The 21,760-nt window shown below is 42.3% G+C and overlaps 1 protein-coding gene across 6 annotated transcripts in view; it reads left to right on the top strand.

Annotated features, from left to right (window-relative positions):
* The first annotated feature begins 4 nt into the window (after positions 1 to 4).
* Positions 5 to 21,760, top strand: part of RMND1 (required for meiotic nuclear division 1 homolog) — a 43,388-nt gene continuing 21,632 nt past the window's right edge. Inside the window, exons 1-4 of one of the 6 annotated variants that reach the window (XM_067542416.1) lie at positions 2,202 to 2,215; positions 2,287 to 2,399; positions 2,653 to 3,179; positions 16,929 to 17,037. In XM_067542416.1, the coding sequence (XP_067398517.1) occupies positions 2,667 to 3,179; positions 16,929 to 17,037 (622 nt within the window). In that variant the 5' untranslated portion in view covers positions 2,202 to 2,215; positions 2,287 to 2,399; positions 2,653 to 2,666. Of the gene's footprint in view, positions 131 to 163; positions 2,400 to 2,652; positions 3,180 to 16,928; positions 17,038 to 21,760 lie in introns of those variants that run through there. The other 5 variants (XM_067542417.1, XR_010918665.1, XM_067542419.1 and 2 more) reach the window with 5 other exon arrangements.

Below are 21,760 nucleotides of genomic sequence, written 5' to 3'. Positions count from 1 at the left end.
GTGCCGCCACTGGAGGGGCTCGGGGGGGTCGCGTGCGAGCGTCAGGGGCAGGCAGTTGGCGCTGCCGTTCCCCGCGCGCCAGGGTGAAGAGCCTGACAGCCTGTCCCCGGAAGCCGGGCTCGGCTTACTGGTAGGGCGCGCGCGCGGCCGTGTGAACGGTGCCGCGCGAGTCTCCCTGCGGGCCGGGCCGGGCCGTCAGGCGTTGCCCCGTGTGTCTGTGCGGAGACCGGCCCCCGCCGGCTGCCAACGGGGAGGCTCTGAGGGGGAAGCCGGAGGCGGCGGCGCTGCCCTTCCCCAGCCTCCGGTTCAGCAGAGCCGCGCTTCTCCGTAGCTCGCAGGTCGCCCTACGGAAGAGTCGGTGTCGCTCCTCACCCCGTTTTATGGATGGGGAAACTGAGTCCCTGGGGGGCGGGGGAGGAGAAACCAGGTGCTTTTATGTTCGAGGCTGCGGCTGCCATGGGCTGGGACTGCATGCGGCCCAAAATCATAGTGAAGGTGCTCTCATGCTGGCCTAACTGACCGCATTTTGATAGTGCTAGTTTCTGTACAGTGTCAAACTCCTGTCAAAATCAAGGCGGTTGCATTCAAGCGCAGGCGTCCACCCTTCTTCACTAACTTGCAGGCTTGATGCCTTACTGCCCGAATTGGTGTCAGTTTCTTATGCGAGTCTGTGTGACAGATTAATAAGCACAGAACCTGGATCGCTGTAGGGCTGTTTGTGAGGCATAGGAACTGATGTCAGACCACATGCCTTTAGGGTAGGTGACCTTTCTTTAGCAAGTGTTCACTGACTAATGTAAATGTAAGAGTTCAATGTTCAAACCGTAAGGGCTATATAGAGTAGGTCCTAGTCAATGTGAGCATCTTAATCCATGAGTTGGAGCTAATGGGGCCTACTAATTATAAGGTGCTACTTGGCATGAGTAAGGGTGCCAGAATCTAGGAATAAGTGGCTACCTGCCTAACAGCTAACATAACAACTATTGCATTATCTTTCCCTGTCTTCTAAGGATGTTGGGCAAGAAATGCATTTTGACCTCATTCAGGAAGTATATGAAACATGAGGGAAAAGTATTCAGAAGCATCAGTATTCTTTTGTATAGAATGCAAGAGGAGTATTAAGAACAAAAGTCCTGTAGCACCTTAAAGACTAACAAATTCCTGTGGGCACAAGCTCTATTCGTCAGATGCATGAAGTGGAAATCACAGATAGGAGGTATATATACATCCAAGAGTAAGAAACAACAATGGGGAGGGGAAGTGCTAACAAAGTCAATTCAGTTAGAGTAGATGAGGCCTATTCACAGCCCTTGATTAGAAGGTGAAAATGTGTGAACAGTGACAATTACTTCTTGTAATGAGATAACCATTCCAAGTCCCTGTTCAGACCCAATCTGATTGTGTCAGGTTTGTATATGAGTTCCAGCTCTACAGTTTCTTACTGAAGTCTCTTTTTGAAGTTTTTTTGTAGAAGTATGGAAACTTTCAAGTCAGCTACAGTGTGTCCTGGGAGAATGAAGTGCTATCCTACTGGTTTATGGATATTATCATTTTTTATGTCTGATTTGTGTCCATTTATTCTTTTGCGTAGTGACAGTCCAGTTTGGCCAATGTACATGGCAGAGGGGCATTGCTGGCACATCATGGCATATATTACATTAGTAGATGTACAGGTGAATGAGCTCCTGATGGTGTGGCTGATGTGGTTGGGACCTGTGATGGTGTCACTAGAATCGATGTGCAGGCAGAGCTGGCAACGGGGTTTGTTGCAGGGATAGGTTCCTGGTTTAGTGTTCTTGTTGTATGGTGTATGGTTGCTGGTGAGTATTTGCTTCAGGTTGGGGAGCAGTCTGTAAGCAAGGATAGGCCTGCCTCCCACAGCTTGAGCAAGTGAGGGATCATCTGCTAGGATAAGTTGTAGATCCTTAATGATGTGTTAGAGATTTTAGCTGGGGGCTGTAGGTAATGGCCAGTGGTGTTCTGTTGTTTTCTTTGTTGGGTCTGTCTTGTAGTAGGTGACTTCTGGGTACCTGTCCGGCTCTGTCAATTTGTTTCTTCACCTCCCCAGGTGGGTTTTGTAACTTTAAGAATGTTTTATGGAGATCCTGTAGGTGTTTGTCTCTGACGGATTGGAGCAAATCCAGTTGTATCTTAGGGCTTGACTGTAGACAATGGATCATGTAATGTGTCCAGGATGGAAGCTGGAGGCATGAAGGTATGTATTGCGGTCAGTTGGTTTTCGGTATAGGGTGGTATTAATGTGACCATATTTTATTTGTATTGTAGTGTCCAGGAAGTGGATTTCTTGTGTGGACTGATCCAGGCTGAAGTTGATAGTGGGGTGGAAATTATTGAAATCCCAGTGGAATTCTTCGAAGGACTCTTTCCTGTGGTTCCAGGTGATGAAAATGTCATCAATGTAGCGTAGGTAAAGAAGAGGTGCTTGGGGACGAGTGTCGAGGAAGCGGTGTTCTAGGTCAGCCATAAAAATATTGGCATACTGTGGGGCCATGCAGGTGCCCATAGCTGTGCCACTGACTTGAAGGTATAGATTGTCTCCAAATCTGAAGTAGTTGTGTTCCCTTTAAATACAACTGAACATAATATGATTTATTTCCAAGAATTGATCTTTTGATTTTTTTTTTAATGCAGTTCAGAGTGAAGCGATGACAGTAAAACTGCTGGGACTCCTGGCTAGATGTTCCCGTGTTTTAATGAAAATATGCGAGTGCCAAAGCCTTCATAAACCTAGGCATCCAGTGTTAAAACTAAGCAATGATGTTGTCAGGGCATCATTCAGAACTCTAGCAGTAAACAAAGTCTTTAACTTGTGCACTCCTGAGACTGCTACCTGTTGTACACACACATTTGTCAAACGAGTCAAGAATTGGCAAATGTCAGAAGTAAACACATCTACTGCAGCAAAAATTGTGAATTATCCAACTGGAGAAGTTTATCCTCCATTCAGGGACCATTTTGCTACTATAAGGACAGTGAGCTACAAGTATGGACCAGATGGTGCAAGAAAGCTTATGAAAATACCAACAAGATCTTATGCAGTTGTTTCATCTAGTAAAATACTGCCAAAACAAACTATTCTGCCAGCTAAGAGACCACCAAAGGCACCTAGGACCAAACAGCCATCCAGAACTAACCAGCCACTAGTATCAGAAACTGAGGTAAAGTATAGAACTTGTGTGGTCTGTGGAATGTTAAAGGTACACTGTCAATTTAGTTTTGGCCCCAATTTTTTCATAAAATTAAGTGAACTCTTTTGTGGAGGGAGGAGGATGTAAGCATTGACATACATGATTGTGAACACAAATTGTTTTATTTCTGCTAACACAGTCCTACTAAGTGAAATTCTCTAGAAATAAGTGGCTAGAATTTATTATCTAAAATGAGGCAGATGCACCAAGCAAACAGCACAAATGGTAAGAAGGAAACAATATTATTATAATTGAATGAGCTTTAAAGATTTTTTAATGGATTTAGCTTGTGTCCCTCATTTGAGGCATTGAAAGACAAAATCCAATCTTCAGAATCATTTAATCTTTGAACACTCCTCTTTGTCTGCCTCAGTCATTAACTGTCACTAGTTAAAAGGCTTTTACTCTTCTCCACTTATCTTCTGTTAAAGTAATAAGAAGGTGTATAGAATATCCAAATTGGTTTAAAAATTTATCAGTTCATGGAAGAAATAAGCAAAAATACTTAGTAAGTTTAAATAGGCAACAGAAGTATAACATTTTTTCTTTTTTGAATGATTTTGCTGTTCTTATTGTTAAAAGGATAGTTATGTTATTATATGAAGCTACAGAGAAATAAATTATGCAAAAGTTTTCTTTGTATTGGAAGCCCAAGATATTTTCCTATAATCAATCCTAAATTATTGCATAGTTATTGCATGTTACAATTCTGCATGTTACAATTCCCTGGGTGCTGGGGGGAAGACTATACATTTTGTATAGCTAGTTTCTGGATCTGAGAATAAACACACCATTGCACTTAATGTTTGTGATCCAGTTAATGACAGGACAAATCTTGCTTCCCTGATTCACGTGGAAAGTCCCATTGAAGTCAGTAGAAGTACTTGAATAAGTTGGGTGAGGAAGACTTGGTCTGACATTTATAAATGAAGGTAGCGTTTGTCACAAAGCCCTGTAAACCAGTTGGTTAAATAACTCCCAAATGATGGCAGAGGGTAGAAACTGCATAAACAGAGCAGGAGGACTGAATCATTCAAAAGGAAAAACTTGTATTCTCTTAAGAAACCACTGAGCATAATGGTAAAGATGAGTGCTATGCCAGTGTAGTGTATGTTTATGGTATTCAAAAGGAACAGAACAACAAAAAATCCATTTAATAACAATTGTCAAAACTCTATAAACATCTTTGGTACCCATTTCTCAGCAAATACTAGAGCATATTTAAAATTTTACCAAATGGTGACCATTTTTCAGCACTTTAGACTGTTTGAAAATCTACATCGTGAGCATGGCCTAAGTCAACGACAGGAAGTTAATGCCAGGCAACCACAAAAGTGACTGTAAAAATGTTGAAAAGGTAGAATATTTCATTTAATAGATACATAATTGAAAGGTTACAGGCTTCAGTATCTATTTAGATATACAAATTTCTTTCAAGAGACAAAGTTTTTAGGTAAAGCTTCTTTTTAGTGGTCTAAGGTGGATGTGACGCAGTAGGAAATTGTTGCCAGAGTGTGTCTAAAAAACAAAAAACAATTCACCATCAAGGAATCATCTGTGTTTTTGCTAGTGGAAACCCGATCAAAAGGCCCTTTGAGGCAGGAAGCTGTTGCAACTTTGCATGAGTTATTGGGGACCAGTGCAGCCCACAAAATGAGTGTGGGATGAGAAATATATTGACCAACATCATTTCACACCTTTTATCACAGGGTTCCTTTCTGTGGAGCATGTGGGCAGGTGCACACAACCTGTTCTTTTTCAGGGTGAATCTTCCCCATCCCCCACCTCTGAGGTGCCAGGCTGACCCAGAAGTGTAAATTTTATTTCCCTTCAGCAGCTTGGGTGAATCTGAACTACGTATTTGCTTTTACAGGATGTAATTGATTAATCAGTTTTAAGGTTGTTGGCAGGAATAGAGCAAATGACCTGGGAAAGAAAGTAGAAATGGTCCAAATAATTTTGTGATATCAAAACTTCCATTTTAAGTAAATATTTTGTTTTAGTAACCTATGTCATCAGGATCCAAACTTTTGAGATACAATTTACTCGTTCAAGAAAAATGTAGTTTGGGGTTTTGTGGATGATAAAAGGATGTCTGTGATGGTGGTATGCGACTATATTTTCCTTTGAACTGAACATCCAGCTCAGATGAATTTTTCAAGTAATAATAAATCATAATAGCGAATTCCATCAGAGGATCTAAAAATATTTACTTTATTAATATTTGAAGCTTCACAATATCTGAGAGGTAGAGAAATAATATTCCCATGTTACAGATAGTCCATCTTTGTGCCTCAGTTTCCCTAACTTCCCAAGTCACACAGGACATTTACAGAAATAGGACTCAGATTTCCTGATTCCAAGATCTGTGGTCCAACCACAAAGACTATGTTCATTGGAGGAATCAAGTATATGAAGTGAATCTAATAAGTGGATATGAAACACCTTCTTGGAACAGAATGTTCCTAATTTATAATTCTTTGGGTAGTGATTTTTTGGGTAGCCATAACTCTTTGGGTAGTGATTTTTGTAGATCTGAAAACTGGATAGTACTTAGATAGGAAATCTCAAAGGAAAACCTAGTTCCTGAAGGAAGCGGTGTTGATTCAGTAACTGGCAATCTTTCCTCTGAGCCACTATTGAACCTCCGCTTGTGGTGGTGCTGTAGAAGGGCCATCTGTTGAATAAGGCTGAAAACATAGGTACTGACATCTTCTGATCATCTAAACTCCCATTTATTTTATTTTTTTTTGGAAAGATTATAGGTCATATGCTTCAAAGTAATACACAAGTTATGTCAGAGCCCTAGGTTCTTCGAGTGTTTGTTCATGTCAGTTCCATGCTAGGTGTGTGCCCGCCCCCATGCACAGCTGTCGAGATTTTTTTGCCTTAGTGATATCTGTAGGGTGAGCTCTGGCGCCCTCTGGAGCCCTACACTCATGCAGCGGTATATGAGGCGCTGCCAGCCCTGTGCCCCCTCAGTTCCTTCTTTCTGCCTGTGACGGTTGTTGGAATGGCTCTCTCTTTTGCATTCACAAGTGCCTAGAGGTTCTTTGATAGATAGTTGTTGCTAATTTTTGTAAATAGTCGTTAATAGGTTAGTATGTTAGAGATAGCGGTCCCTTCAGGGACATTCACCCAGCTACAGGGCTTGCCCTGGTCCCTGGGCTTCAAACCAGGTGTTGTTTGCCATAAGCCCTCCCACTTAATGACCCTCACAACAGTTGTTTAAAAAGTGTTTAGGGGAAACACACGTGAGGGTTAAGAGCAAAAATTTGCAAAGGTTGCAAGTCATTGACTAAGAAGGACAAGGACATTCGCCTGAAAGCCTTGTTAATGGAGGTAGCACTGAGACCGGCTTCAGAACCCCCCTGTTCAGACTCTGCACTGAGGATTTAAGCATTGGTGCAGAACACTCCGCTGGCACCAACCCCTTCTTGATGCTGCTCACCTTCACCAGTGCCAAAGAAGCGGCAAAAAAACTAGCATGCCAATTGAGGGATAAGAAGATGGGGTCAGGCCAAGGATCTGCATTGGGCCAATCACCTGCCCGGAGCAGCTAGTGTGGCTGAAAGCCCTTTGAGGGAGCCACCTGGGTCTCCTCAGAAGAAGGGGGTCCCTCCACATAACAGTGCCCTCGTCTCCAGAGGCCTTTCAAGCAGCCAGGGACTTGATGGCCCTCCCAGTGCCTCCCACTCTGCTGGCCTTACCCTCGGCACTGGAGCTGGTAAAGGAACCCATCTCCAGGGGTAAACCTGCCATGGGGCCAACACAGTGGTCAGTTGACCTTCGCCATTCCCCATCTTGGCACCGGTCCACAACACCTCGGCCAAGATCTCCAGCACCACATTGAAAGTCTCTGCTATCTTGACCCTGGTCCCTGGCACCATGCTCCCAGTCTCCGACCTGAAGGAAGAACTTGCTGGCTATGTATCACCAGTCTTGATCTCCCCAGTACTGGTCATCGCCCTCATGGCACTGGTCACCAGTAGCATGGCAACAGTCGCCGGACCCCCGGCACCATGCGGCCCGACTCCTCGTTGCATGCTACTATCTCGGCACCACTCCCCTCCAACGTGGCACCACTCAGGGAAATCCTGTCACCGGTCACCATCTCCCTGGCACCACTCCCCAATGCAGCTGACAGAAGGAGCCACCATTGGCTCCACCGTGGTCCTTGAGGGAGGAACAGTCCTCCTCAGAGTCAGAGGGAGAGCCCAGTCATCAGCCTCAAAAATGCAGATTGGCAGGTGTGCCACCTTTCGATGCCAACCCATCTGCGGGTGTCTGGCCTCAAGAACAATGGACTGTCCAATGGCCATACTAGAACCCAGGGTGAATCCTGATGGTACCAGGATCCTACTTGCTTCAGTCCTCCATGGCTGTGTCCGAAAAAACAATTCACAGCACTAACTAGCCCAGTACAGGACTCGCACTTGGGATCTGATACTGGCACTGAACTACAGGACCCAGAGGAAGAGTCGGCTCCCCTTGAAGAGGAGGCACCACACCCTCCCCCAGAGTTACCATCCCCAGAGAAGGCAGTGGCCGGCCTGGTTCCACTAATACCACCAAATGACTTTCAGGTCCAACAAGAACTCCTTAAAAGGATCATGTCCAACCTGGACTTGAAGGCTGAGGAGCTCACAGAACCTACGGACGGGCTCTTTGACATCCTGGCGGTGGCAGCACCAGCTAAAGTCTTCATGGCTTGAAAGACTCCAGGGCCACTTTATGATTTCTTGGCCTGTATACACTGCATGGGCCTAGGAGATGGTTCTGGCCACCACAGCCACCGTCTTGATATTTGGGTTAGCCGCAGCAAGGAACCTCTCAGAGAAGGGACAGAGATAAGGGATTTAAGCCCTGCAGTTCCACTTCTTCCTCTTCTGCTCCCTAATCAGGGCTTGCGCACCATCAGGATGGCCCGTGGCAGGTGTTTTAAGAGTGCGCCTGAGGACGGTGTATCAGTCTGATCCATCTCCCACTTATTTTGGAACTGACTGTTCCCCTTCCTTTCTACATGTCCCCAGATTACATCAGACCATTGGGTCCTCAACACCATATCAGATGGCTACATCCTGCAGTTTTCTTTAGTACTCCACCTCTCCCCTCCCTTCCCCCACCTCTTCAGTGTCCTTTCTCACGAGCAACTTCTTGTTCAGAAGGTGGAAACCCTCCCACGGGTAGGGGCTGTGGAGGAAGTCCTTCAAGACATGAGAGGGAAAGGGTTTTACTCCTGATACTTTCTAATACTGAAGGCCAAAGGAGCCTCAGACCCATCCTTGCCTCATCAGATATCTTAAGAAGTTGAAGTTATGCATGGTCTCCCTAGCCTCCATCACTCCTTCTCTGAATCCAAGGGACTGGTATGCAGCACTTAACTTAAAGGATGCCTATTTCCATGTTACAAAGCCACAGGAGATTCCTCCGGTTTGTGGTGGGACAACGACACTACAATTGACAGCGCTGCCCTTCAACCTCTCATCAACCCCAAGTGTTGTCACAAAATGTATAGAAGTAGTGGCTGCTTACTTGAGGTGTCGAGGAGTGCAAGTTTACCCATACCTTGATGACTGGCTGATCAATGGCAAATCACAATCTCAGGTCCAGCGCAGCCTCAGCCTCGTGAGATCCACCTGTCAAGATCCAGGCCTGCTCATGAACGAGCAAAAATCAACTCTGTCTCCTGTTGAATGGATAGAGTTCATAGGAGTGATTCTCGACTCCACACAGACCAAGGCCTTTCTTCCAGAGTCTTAGTTCAGAGTCATGTCAGGTCTCATTACAGACACACAATCCCAGCTGATCACAATCGCTCGGTCATGCCTCAGACTGCTGGGACAATTTGGAGCATGCATGTACATGGTCCAGCATGCTCATCTATGTCTTCAACCCCTACAGTTGAGGCTAGGTCCATCTACACTCCCAGCAGGCATAGCGTGGACCTTGTGGTCACAGTACCACGACTCATCCTGTCATCCCTAACTTGGTGGACAAACCTTCACTCGGTGTTACAGGGAGTACTGTTCAAAGGCTTGTCCCCCTCACTGCTGCTGGTCTCTGATGCATCAGATCTGGGGTGTGGAGCCCACTTCAAAGACCTCAGCATACAGGGACTTTGGAGGCAGGAGGATTGCTCCTTCCACATAAATGTCAGGGAGCTCAAGGCGTCTGCCTGGCTTGTCATCCTGGCTGGCAAGGTAGTCCAAATTCTGATGGACAAAACCACCGTGATGTTTTCCATCAACGAGCAAGGCAGTGCTCAGTCATCACCCCCATGCCAAGATGCTACCTGCTTATAGGACTTCTGCATGCAGAATGCCATCCACAAAGTAGCTTCACATCGCCCAGGCACCAGGAATGCACTTGTGGACCTCCTCAGCAGGTCCTTTTTATCTTGTCACAAGTGGTCACTCCACGCAGAGGTTGTCAGCATGATTTTCAAAGGTGGGGACTGCCCAAGTGGATCTGTTCATGTCCACACAGCACAGAAAGTGCTACCAGTTCTGCTCCATCCACAGGCTTGCCAGAGGCTCTCTATCTGATGCCTTCCTGTTCCCCTGGGTAGGGACGCTGTTGTACGCCTTCCCGTCAGTACTACTGGTCCACTGGGTCTTGTTGAAAATCAAGTGGGACAAGGCGAATGTGAAACTGATAGCCCCGGCGTGGCTGCGACAGCACTGGTTCAGCACCCTGCTGGAACTGCCACTTTGGCCAGACCTTCTGTCCCAGGACCACGGCCGTCTGTTGTATCCTGACCTAGCATCCCTCCACCTGACAGCGTGGCTGCTGCATGGCTAAATGCAGAGGAGCAGGCTTGCTCAGCACAAGTTCAGCAGGTTATCATGCGCAGCAGTTAACCTTTTACCAAAGCAGCCTACTTGGCAAAATAGAAGAGGTTTTCCTGTTGGGCCTTGGAAGGGAACCTTTCTCCTCACTGAACCTCAATACAGTCCATATTGGACTATCTGTTATATCTGGTTCTTAAAAGACCTGGAGAGATTTCATCCACAAGTTAAAGATCCTATTCCTCCTGGGACCTGAATCTAGTCCTTTCAAGGCTCACGGGCCCTCCCTTCAAGCCATTAGCATCCTGCTTTCTGCTGCTTCTCTCTTGGAAGATTTCCTTTCTGTTGGCGATGACCTCAGCACGAAGTGTTTCTGAGATCAGAGCTCTGTATTTTATAAAGACAAAAGTCCAGCTGCCACACCACCCAGCCTTCTTACCAAAGGTGGTGTCACAGTTCCACAATAACCAGGATATATTCCTGCCTGTGTTCTTCCCCAAACCACACAGATCCAGTGAGGAGTGTAGGTTGCACATCCTAGATGTTAGACAGGCCTTGGCCTTCTACATCAAAGGGACTAAATCTTTCCGAAGGTCGATGCAGCTCTTCATCGCAGTGGCAGAAAGGATGAAAAGTCTGCTGGTCTCCTCCCAGAGGATCTCCTAGTGGACAGCCACCTGCATCAAGTTCTGTTATGAACAAGCAAAAGTGCTCCGCCAGCAACCAGAGTGCAAGCCTCATCAGCAGCCTTCCTGGCACCGATGCCAATTAAAGATATCTGCAGAGTTGCTACATGGTCTTTGGTTCATAACTGGCCTGGGATGATGCCAGCTTTGGTAGAGCAGTATTGCAAGCGGCACATCCATGAACTCCGAGCCCACCTGCAGGGATACTGCTTGAGTGTCACCTCGTATGGAATTGACATGAGTAAGGACTCAAAGAAGAAAAATGGTTACTAACCCACCATCAGAGTTGACAGCAAGAAGTAACTGAGGGGGCCCAGGGCTGGCAGCGCCTCATATACTACCACATGAGCGCGGGGCTGCAGAGGACACTTTATAGAAACCACTAAGGCAAAAAATCTCCGACAGCCACGCACAAGGGCATGCATACACCTAGCATGGAATGGACACGAGCAATACGTCTCAAAGAACAACAGTTATGGAAGGTTAGTAACAGTTTTTTCAAGCACGGATTAGAAAAGTCAATGTAGAGTTAAAATATAATGTAGATGCTCAAGCCAGAGTTCCCTAACATGGGTTAGCTGACTTGAGTCCCACTAACCCTGAGCTTTTTTTTTTTTTTTTTTTTTTTTTTTTTTTTTTTTTTTTTTTGCAGTGTAGGCATACATATCTTTTGAGGCTTGTGAAAGGCACTGTACAAAATTAACCAATTGATTAATTTTTTTTGACACTTTCATAAGCAGAGTATGCATGTAAACAATAGGTGTCATTTTTTCCATGTCAAAAAGAGAGCAAACTGTCTGAAGTACTGAAATAGTTCTGTACTTCCAGAGGAAAATGTTGCAAAACGTTATGCCAAAGGTCACACAAACACAGACCTAATAAAAACGTTTATTTCAGAAATTGCTTTTGTGCTTTTTCTTAATGTATAGCTCCACCTACTGGAAAGCTGGCATTCTGTAAGCCAGAGAGAGGCTGACAGAGAACACTTTGCAACAAGAATACACTATTTTTTTAAACTTCTACATACATTTCCTTATAGATATATTGTATAGAAAGCTATTTTAAAGGTATGTCTGACTTCTGCAAGATGACTAATGCAGTCCCCATGAATGAAGCAGGGTGAATTGATTCAAATCAATCGATTTAAATTGGTAAGCAGGAAACCTTGATTTAAATAACTGATTTTAATCTTGTTTTCCATTTCTACTTTAGTTATTTTCCTATAAGGTTGATTCTATATTTAGTTGCAAATCAATTTGTTAGTTTATTTGCAACTAAATATAGCTTTTACATTAAATTTGGTACTACTTTTTGCTAACCATGGGGATAAACTATATCTGCACACATTTAAACAGTTACATTTATTCAGATTCTTAATTTTTATATTTGTATTATGTTAAGAAATGTGTCATTCACCATTTTTGATTCACTGGTTTTTTAACTTGTGATTGGTGTCAAGCTGCCTGTAGATGGAAATTGGAAGTCAATTAAAAATGCGCAAAACATCATTTTAAAATTGTTGATTAGTTAAATAAAGCTTCTTAAATGTGCTGGATATAGAAAAAAAGAGTTTATCAAAAGATATTTTGCATTTAAAACTGATTAAACAAAGTATCTATGGTTAGAGATTGAAATGATTGTTTCAAATCACCATGTCTTCCAAGGTTTTAGAATTAGCATGTCTCATCCTTACACCTTCATACTTTGGAAGAGAAAAAACAAGCTTTCCTGCTCTTTCAACTTTCAATCGGTTTCTCAGCTTAGAATGAGCTAGTCATTGAACTGAACTGCTTGAATAAACAAAGGAAGACAATATTCTCTTTGTACCTGCAGAAGAGGCTACCCTTATTAAAAGCTGGTTTAGCATGTCAACAAACTCTGGTTCCAAGTGTTTAGCCAGAGACTTCCAGCAGTTCAGTGGTTTCACTTTCTATAAAACTTTGGCAGCAAACACATTCTGCTTGAATTTTTTTTATTTATATTATTTCAATAAATTATAGTAAGTTTAGGCCTTTATAGGTTATAATTTCAAATTTAATTTTACATTTTTCCTTTTTAAAATAAACCTATTTAAATAAAAAAAATTGTATTTTTTTTTAAATCTTTTATCCACCCTGAAATGGAAAATCCTTGAGTTTTTTCCAAAGTGTCCTTTGTTTTCCTCACTAAAGTTTTATTCTACATAGGCTCTTGCAGCATGCTTATCACCATGGTATCTGAGTGCCTTCCAGTAGTGTATTAAGCATTGTGACTACACATCTGTCACATGTTTTTTGCTCTCTCATCCTCTCCCCAGAGGGAGAAGAATATACAGTGTAGGGTTTTTTTAGGTAGGGTTTTAGATTTTTTAAAAATACATGTGTTAGTATGTGTTTGTTAGAGAAGGCAATGTCAAGGAAATATGTCTTGTAACAGAAAGTGGTGAGGTTTGTAATGGTCTTTAGTTTCTGGGGGAGTTCATTCCATGGTCTCAGACAGCCCCTGAGAAAGTTCTGTCTCATGCACAGATGAGCTTTGCCCTTATTGGAGAGTTCCATTGTGTCAGAGGAGTAAGTCAAGAATGGTCTTCATCCCAGAGCTTTAGGCAGTCTTAGATATCCAGGGCCCATGCCATGGGGCACCTTGAAGATAAAGGCTGAGACCTTGAACATGATGCAGTTCTATGGGAAGTCAGTGTAGAGAGCAGAGGACAGGTTTGATGTGCTCACAGTAGCCTGGCTGAGGGGAGACGCTGCAGCATTCTGTACTGCTTGGGGTTTCTTGAGTGCTGAAGGTTTTATGCCCAGCTATGTTACATTGCTGTAGTTTAGCTGAGAAGTGACCAAGGCTTGTATAAGAGGTCAGGCTATCAACTGCCAAGATGGGACAGTCTCTTAGCCTACTGGAGGTGATAGAAAACATTACTCATGAATGCTTCTATGGAACAGTTTAGCATCAGTGAGGAATCCAAGAGTACTCGTAAACTATGAACCAAATTGACCAATTGTTGATGTGTACCTTTCACCAGTGGAGACTGTGCTGTGACTGCAAACTCTTTAAAATGCTTTCCTCTACCCACCAGCATCACCTCTGATCCTTGAAATATCTTCTATTCTTCCTTTGCATATCTTGAGGTAACCCAAACTCTTGAAACATACAGGTTATATCATTATCGCTGCAGCATGCTGCTGTATCTGAGGCATCATCAGTAACCTTTAGTGTGTGTGTTTGACCACATCCTGTCTTTTGGAATGATGGCTTTAGATTCCCTCTTTAGGTCTTCGGGAAGGTGATCTAGGAGGGATGCAGCTTGTTTTACTGGAAGTAATCTCTTCTGGCCAGAAGAGTCAGACAATTAGCCATCCTCATTCACAGAGTAGTTGAGGAATAAGCCTTCTTATCAAGGATGTTCAGTTTCCTTATACTGTGTCATGAAGAGAGGATTTGAGTATTAAATGCACTTCAGCTACTACTAAATACTTGGAGCAGAGTGCTTTAGAAATATCCCAACCATAGCAGTGCAGATTTGTCTGTAGTAGTCTGTCAGCTTTTGTGGAAGAAATTGGGATGAATGGATGGATTTATTTGCAAGTCCTTGGATTGACCAAACAAGTCCTCAGTGATTAGTGGTACCACTGCTCTGTCTAGCTGCTGTGGCCATAAGGTCTGAAACAGTATCCTATTCAGCTCTCTAAAGTGGTAGCTCTGCAGGCTAGTAGGAACTTAATTTTAGGTGCAGACACAGTAGAAGAGACAGTTCTTACATTCCTAAGAGGAGATGAAGATTGATGCCCTACATGGATGCTAAGGAATAGGTTCCTCCAGGTTTCCTCTTTTAAAGATTGAAATCCTTCAGTTAGGGGGCAGGGGATACTGTCTTCAGTGGAAACTGGAGAACTACATTTAAGAACAGGGTTCCCCCCCTTTGTTACATGGACCTTTCTCTAGGTGTCCATATTAAAGGTTGTCCAACCCACTCTGCTAGTTCCATAGGGATAATATGATGAACAATAGTTCACTCTGATGCTTAGAGTGACTCCAGCCCTTTCAGTCCAAGGTTTCAATGGATCTATACCTCTGCTTGGCATTTGCCACAAAAGAGGGCCTTGGTACTCAATCTGAGCTTCTCAGAGAGCCTGCAGGAAGGATGAGGTAAAGGTAGTACAGCAGAACACTTCCCCGCAAGTGAGTCTTTGAGGAAGATGAGCCATTGTGCATGCCCTGAACTCTCTACATTACACAAAGGGGACACATTAAAGCTGGTTACATTAACAGCCATCTTTTGGTGCCAAATGATGTCCATAGCACTGAGAGAGTAAAGTAACAAATATAAATTGGAAAAACTAACAACCATGATATGGAGCCTCTATTTTAAAAAAAACTTACAAAGAACTGTGGAAGATGGAAAGCAACTAAAGGAAGGTAGATGGGTTCTGACTACATGTACAGCTAGCTGGAAGGAACTGAGGGATAGGGCTTCTGCTTTTGTATAATGTTGAACCCAAATGTCTGGGACCATGACGGAGCATTTGTGCAGGTCCAATAACCTCAGCTTTCTAGAAACTTATAGCAAAGATACGGATTTTATAGGTGCATCTCAAGAGTGTGGAGTTGTACAGGAAATACTCTTAAAAAATAACTTTTTAAAAACAATTCTAGCAATCAAACTGGCAACAAACACATTCCACTGTTAAGTTAGCCTTGCAAAATGGTCATGAAAATGTACCAGCCCAGGTATAAAACAATTCTCTCATTCTTAATAAGGATGATTTTAAAAATGAATATTTTATTTGTCCATCAAAATAAGCTCCTTACCCCAGATGAGTGAGGAAGTAGAATTTTTCTAGGCTGTGGTAAACAGAGAATTGTAACCATTAGTCATTGGATTGATGAGATTATAATAAGATTATGGCAGAGATAAGAAAAAGGCTAGCATCAAAAGAGACAAAGTTTTACTATATGGGAATTGATTTACATAATTGGGTATAGATATCTCTGGAAGAAAATTCTCCAAGTTGCATGGGGTTTGATAAATACCAGGAGTGGCTCTCACACACTACATGAAATCCACCCCCCTAGAGCAAAAAGCCTATTCCAGTAGTAATAGTATAATCAACTGCAGATCGCCAGTGTGAGAACATTGTGGGAGAATCACTTGCATTTGGGGCGTAGTACTGCCAAATTGATATTTCTATGTTTGTTGGCAATACAGATGCAAGATATTTCTCATTCCCAGCTTTTTATATTAGGTGCATTATTTTATTGCCAGCTCCATTACATTGTATCAGAAATCCATTAATATGAGACATGAGTAGTATAAGAAAAAGGGAGGCAATTTTCATGGTACAGAGAGGTAGAGTATGTACACTAGTTTATTGTAGCTTGTTGATTCATCAAGAGATTCTTTACTCAGGTGATGTGCTGGTGTGTTTCATTTGCAGCTGTGTGGCAATAGACATTTTCATCTATTACACTGTGCCTACAGTTTCTTTCATAATGGTGTTTAGGTATTTAACATATGTTCTTTGAATATATAGAGAGATTATGTCAGTACCTGCTGTCCTGCATTGGAAGCAATTGAGAGCACATGGTTTTTGCATACCTACTGTGCTAGCCCTCTGCAGTGTGAAGTGTATTGTATTCCTCACAATTGTCCATTTCTATTGATTGGTGCATTCTGCACTCTAGCCCTTTTGAGATAGTTTATGACCCATGGATTGTAAATGGAGAGTAGGCTCTGCACTCACTTGGCCTGCCATTGCACCTAGGCCTTGCTCATGAGACATGGGGTGAGTGGGAACTCGCCCTATTACCCTACTTTCTTAAGGGCCTGATCCTTCAATGTCAATGGGAGCCTTGCGAGTGTCTTCACTTGGGAACAAGCCCTAAATCCTGCACAAAATTAAGTAGCAGTAAGACTGCAAGGATGATCTTATTGTTAAGGCACTGGACTGGCATTCAGGAGACTTAAGTTCAGTTTCCAATTCTGTCACAAGGTGATGTTAGGCACATCACTTTATCTGTTGCTCCATTCCCTATCTGTAAAATAGGGATAATTACACTTCACTATCTCTTTGGGAAAGGATAAATTAATTAGTGTTTGTGTGGTGCTCTGATATTATGGTGATGAGCACCATAGAAGAAAAGAACAATTAAATAAATGTCAAACCATATAACAAACTTGGCCACAGAGCCAAACAAATGTGCTGTAAACATGTCACTTCAGCCTTTCTTTAACACAAGCTTGTATTTCTTTGGCACAGGATCTGATGCAGTGCACAGCCTTCGCAACTGCAGATGAATATCATCTTGGTAATCTATGTCATGACCTGACTTCATATGGATATGTTGAAATAACAAGTTTGCCTAGAGGTAGATTTTTAAAACCTATTTTGAGCAGCCTTATTATTTTGGGAACAAAATATGGGTGAGTTAGAGAGAAAAGTAATAGTAATTTTTTACACTTTCATATGTACTTTATCTTTGACATAGTATCAGAGAATATTTTGATACCTCCAAACAAAATTTCCTTCTCTCAAAATTCTCTTTAAAAGAAAAAACTGAAGACCAAACAAAATAGAGCAGTAGTCTCCACACTTACCTTACAATTTTCCAAAAAACTGACATAATAGAGTTTGTTGGAAAATAGGATCTCTTCTTCCCACCAACAAAAAATTTCCATGGAAAAATAATTTTGAAAATCTGATAAAAGAATTTCTATTTTTTCCAGGAATATTTAGCTGGAAGTTTGTTGTGTTTCTAATCAACGTTTCAAAACAAAATGAAATGTTTCATGCTTGAGCTTTTTAAAACAAACTTGAATTTGGGTGGGTTTCCTTCCCCTTTGTTCTTTTCTTTCCCCTTTTTCTCCAATAGGAAAAAAAGCCGGGGGAGGGGGAATGAGAAGTTGATAGAGAAAGCATTTCCCCACTCTGTTTCCCCAATTTTGGGGGAAGGCAGAGTATTGAAAGTGTTACATTCACTCTGAAAGTAACACTTTCAACAGTTTATTATACTTTCTAGCTTTCCCAACTGAAAAAGTCAAAGTGGAGAAAACCCATGACTTTCAAACAAAAAAAAAATTGTGGGGTTTTAATTACCATAATTCTTCATTTTGAAAAATTTCAGAAATAAATACATTGTCAAATGAAACTCTCTCTCAAATCTTTTGACAAAACCCTACTTTTCAATTACAAAAATAAAGTCAGAAAAATTTTGACCAGCTGTAATGTGTAGTAAGTGCTAATATAAGAATAAGATAGCTGGTAACTGTTAAGAGGGTACCATAATCAATAAGTGGTAACCTCTATATTGGCTACAAAAAGGTTTACACTAGAATGCAGCAATATAGGATCTGTTCTGCAACCTACTTGCCACTGGCAAGTATGAAGTAGTCCTTTGCCATCAAATTCTGCAGAATTAAGCTTTCACGTGAAAGTTTCTAGATATTATATGAATATAGCACAGCAATAGCTTATGTTCATATTGTCTTCTTTAGTCTACAGACAGACCATTCTAATTTCTCTACAGTTGCTTATAATGTTACCAGTCTGCAGCAAAATGAGATCTGACCAGTCTTGGCAATTTTACAGTCAGAAACCTGCAGATAGAGTAAAAACACACCTTTCATTCTGCTGTTGCTAGGGAAAGCTATGAGGCATTGTTGCTTTTTATTGGGGAGGAAGCTTGGAATGGGGAAGTCGTGTCTTTGGGAAGCTGGGTAGAGCAGTGGAGATATCCTCAACCCACCTGCCCCACTACAGGGGTCTTTCGGGTGGAAGGTAGGGAGGGGATGCTGCTCCTTTCTAGCAGCCAGAAAATTTAGAGGCTCCCTATTTATTTGGCACCTTCTAGTCTGAGACTGATCTTAAAAATACAGAACAAGATCCTGGGACAGCAGTCTGGTAAGAATCCCAGCAATCTCCCCTTTTCTTGCAGCTGGCTGGACTTCTCACCAAGGCATTTTCCCTAGTCATTGACATCCTTTTCCTCATCTTTATTGACCCTTGAGTGTCTGGTAAATGTTTCCAGCCCTGATCTATATTACAAATTTGAGAACTGTCCCTTGACTAGTGCAAGCTGGCCATTAGCGGGGAGAAGAGAGAAACTTGTTGAATATTTGTCCTTTAAAACAAACAAGTGAACATCAAACTGAAGATATATCTTTCTGATAAAGAGAATGCAGTAGACATAGTGGGCCAAATTTAATCACTGGTGTGACTGTTGAAGAGTCCACTTTGGCAAGCCTTCAGCAAAATATTTGTCAATGATTCTGCATGAGATTTGTCAAAAAAAACTGGGACTGTGTGGCTTGGATATGAATACTTTGTGATGGATCCTGAATTAGCTGAAGGATACTAACCAGAGACTAATACATAAAACCACAGCTGGCCTGGGAGACTTCAAGTGAGATTCCACAAATGTTGGTTCTTATACAATTTACAGTCTTGGTAGGAGTGGAGAGTACCTTAATCAAACTAATAATTTATGTAAAAGTAAGAGGAATGGAAGATATCGTTAATAGGTATTGCAGTGGTTCAGCTTAGTATCGGGGTGCTTCACAAACATGAATGTATTAAGCCTGACCATACCCCAGTGACAAAGGAGAGTGATATTAACTCCTATTACAGACAGGGAAGCAGATACATCTTACATTACTAAATGAGAACACAATCTATCCTTTTGGCAAACACAAGGTACACTTTTAGACATATATTGCTTGGAAATATTAATGTGGAAGAATGAAATACCATACAATGGGTCTTTAGAACAAGGGAGGTAATGCTTCTAAATTGAAATTAATATTGGCTTCTTTCACTTCAGGGTAGTATTTTGTCTCTTCTCTTTTATACACCTCGCAGCACAATGGGGTCCTAACCCAGTTGGGGGCTTTTGAGCATTACCATAAGATAAATATTTACTATTATTACTGTTGTTGCTGGTGCCTCCCCCCCCCTGCTTGTGGGTGCTGCCAGCTCTCCTATCTCCTCACTGCTTGCTCTGACTTCTCTTCCCTCATAGCTGCTAGTTTTCTGTTAGGTTGGAGGGAAACCTAAAACACTTGGTTTTTCAAACCGTGATTGTGCTAGTAACTGGGATGTTTTGTGGGTGCTCATGTTGTCATGCTGAATTTAGTGTCAGATGGCATGCTGACATGGCAATGATAGGATAACTTATTCAGTCTTGTGCACTGGAAAGTAAAATGTTGAGCATATATAAGCACAAAGTAACAAAACAATTCTCAGATATGTTCCTAGTCCCTACCTATTAAAGTGTACTCGTTGCATTGTTGATTCATTTGTCAGCTTTAAAAATCATAGAACTGGAAGGGAACTGGAGAGTTCATCTAGTCCAGGCCCTTTCACTCAAGGCAGGACTAAGCATTATCTAGATCAGTATTTCTCAAATAGTGTTCCGCAGAACCCTGGGGTTCCGCGGGCTGAGTTAAAGGGTTCCGCGAAAAAGCGGAACCGCGCCGCCAAAATCAACAAATCGCGCGCTGCCGAATAGCCGTGAGCGCGCCGCCGAAAACTGCTTACAGAGCGCGCCGCCGAAACCAGCCTACACCATGCTGCCGAAAAGGGGAAGATTTCCTGGACTTGTCGGCGGAGGGTATCGCATGGCCGCGCAAGGGTGCCGCGGCAAAATATAATTGAGAAACACTGATCTAGATCATCCCTGACAGATATTTGTCTCGCCTGCTCTTAAAAACCTCCAATGACGGATTCTACAGCCTCCCTTGGCAGTTTGTTCCAGTGTTTAAATACCCTGACAGAAAGCTTTTCCTAATGTCCAATCTAACCCTTCTTTACTGCAATTTAAGCCCATATCTTCTTGTTTTATCCTCAGAGGTGAACGAGAAAATTTTTTCTCCCTCCTCCTTGTAATAATCAATTATGTACTTGAAAACTATTATCATGTCCTCCCTCTATCTTCTCTTCTCCAGTTTTTTCAATCTTTCCTCATAGGTCATGTTGTCTAGACCTTTAATCATTTCTGTTGTTGTCCCCTGGACTTTCTCCAATTTGTCCACATTTTTTATGAAATGTGGCACCCAGAACTGGACATAGTGCTCCAGTTGAGGCCTTGTCAGCACAGAGTAGAGCGGAAGAATTACTTCTTGTGTCTTGCTTACAACACTCCTGCTAAGACATCCCAGAATGGTGTTTGCTTTTTTTTTTTTTGGCAAGTGTTACACAGCTGATTCATATTTAGCTTGTGATCCACAATGACCCCCAGATCTCTTTCCGCAGTACTCCTTCCTAAGCAGTCATTTCCCATTTCATATGTCTGCAATTGATTGTGCCTTCCTAAGTGGAGTACTTTGTATATCCTTATTGACTTTCATCCTATAGACCGTTTCTAAAGATCATTTTGAATTTTAATCCTATCCTCCAAAGCATTTGCAAACTCTTCCAGCTTGATATCATTCACCAACTTTATAAGTGTACTCTCTATGCCATATCTAAATCACTGATGAAGCTATAGAACAGAAATGGACCCAGGATCAATCCTTGCGGGACCACACTTTATTTCTCTTCCAGCTCAACTATGAACCACTGATAAGTACTCTCTTGGAATGGTTTTCCAACCACTTATGCACCCACTTTATAGTAGCTCCATCTAGGGTGAATTTACCTAGTTTGTTTATGAGAAAGTCATACGAGATAGTATCAAAAGCCTTACTAAAGTCAAGATATACCACATCTATTGCTTCACCCATCCACAAGGCTTGTTACTCTATCAAAGAAAGATAGTAAGTTGGTTTGACATGATTTGTTCTTGACAAATCCATTCTGCTTGTTACATACCAACTTAGAAATACTAGAATGGCAGACAAGTTTTCCTAAAAGACCACAGACCCGGGGAAAACAATTATGTGGTGGGAGATAAAGATGGGAAGTTATGCTTATCCTAACTAGATCTAAACTTTTGAAATGCCTTCATAATTAATAATCTATTACCAAATGATCTTTCATCTTTTTTCTCTCATTCTCTATTCATGCAGTTCTCTATTAACTACACTGGACTGAATTCTGGTATGGTAAAAGTGGACAAAACTCCCATTAAAGGTAATGGGATTGGTGCCCACTTC

This window comes from Emydura macquarii, unplaced genomic scaffold, assembly GCF_026122565.2.
Source record: "Emydura macquarii macquarii isolate MOO-44397 ecotype Brisbane River unplaced genomic scaffold, CSIRO-AGI_Emac_v2 contig_705, whole genome shotgun sequence".
Classification (NCBI taxonomy): Eukaryota; Metazoa; Chordata; order Testudines; family Chelidae; genus Emydura; species Emydura macquarii.
Note: the sequence above shows the minus strand (reverse complement) of the source record. Positions and strands in the feature narration are given on the sequence as shown.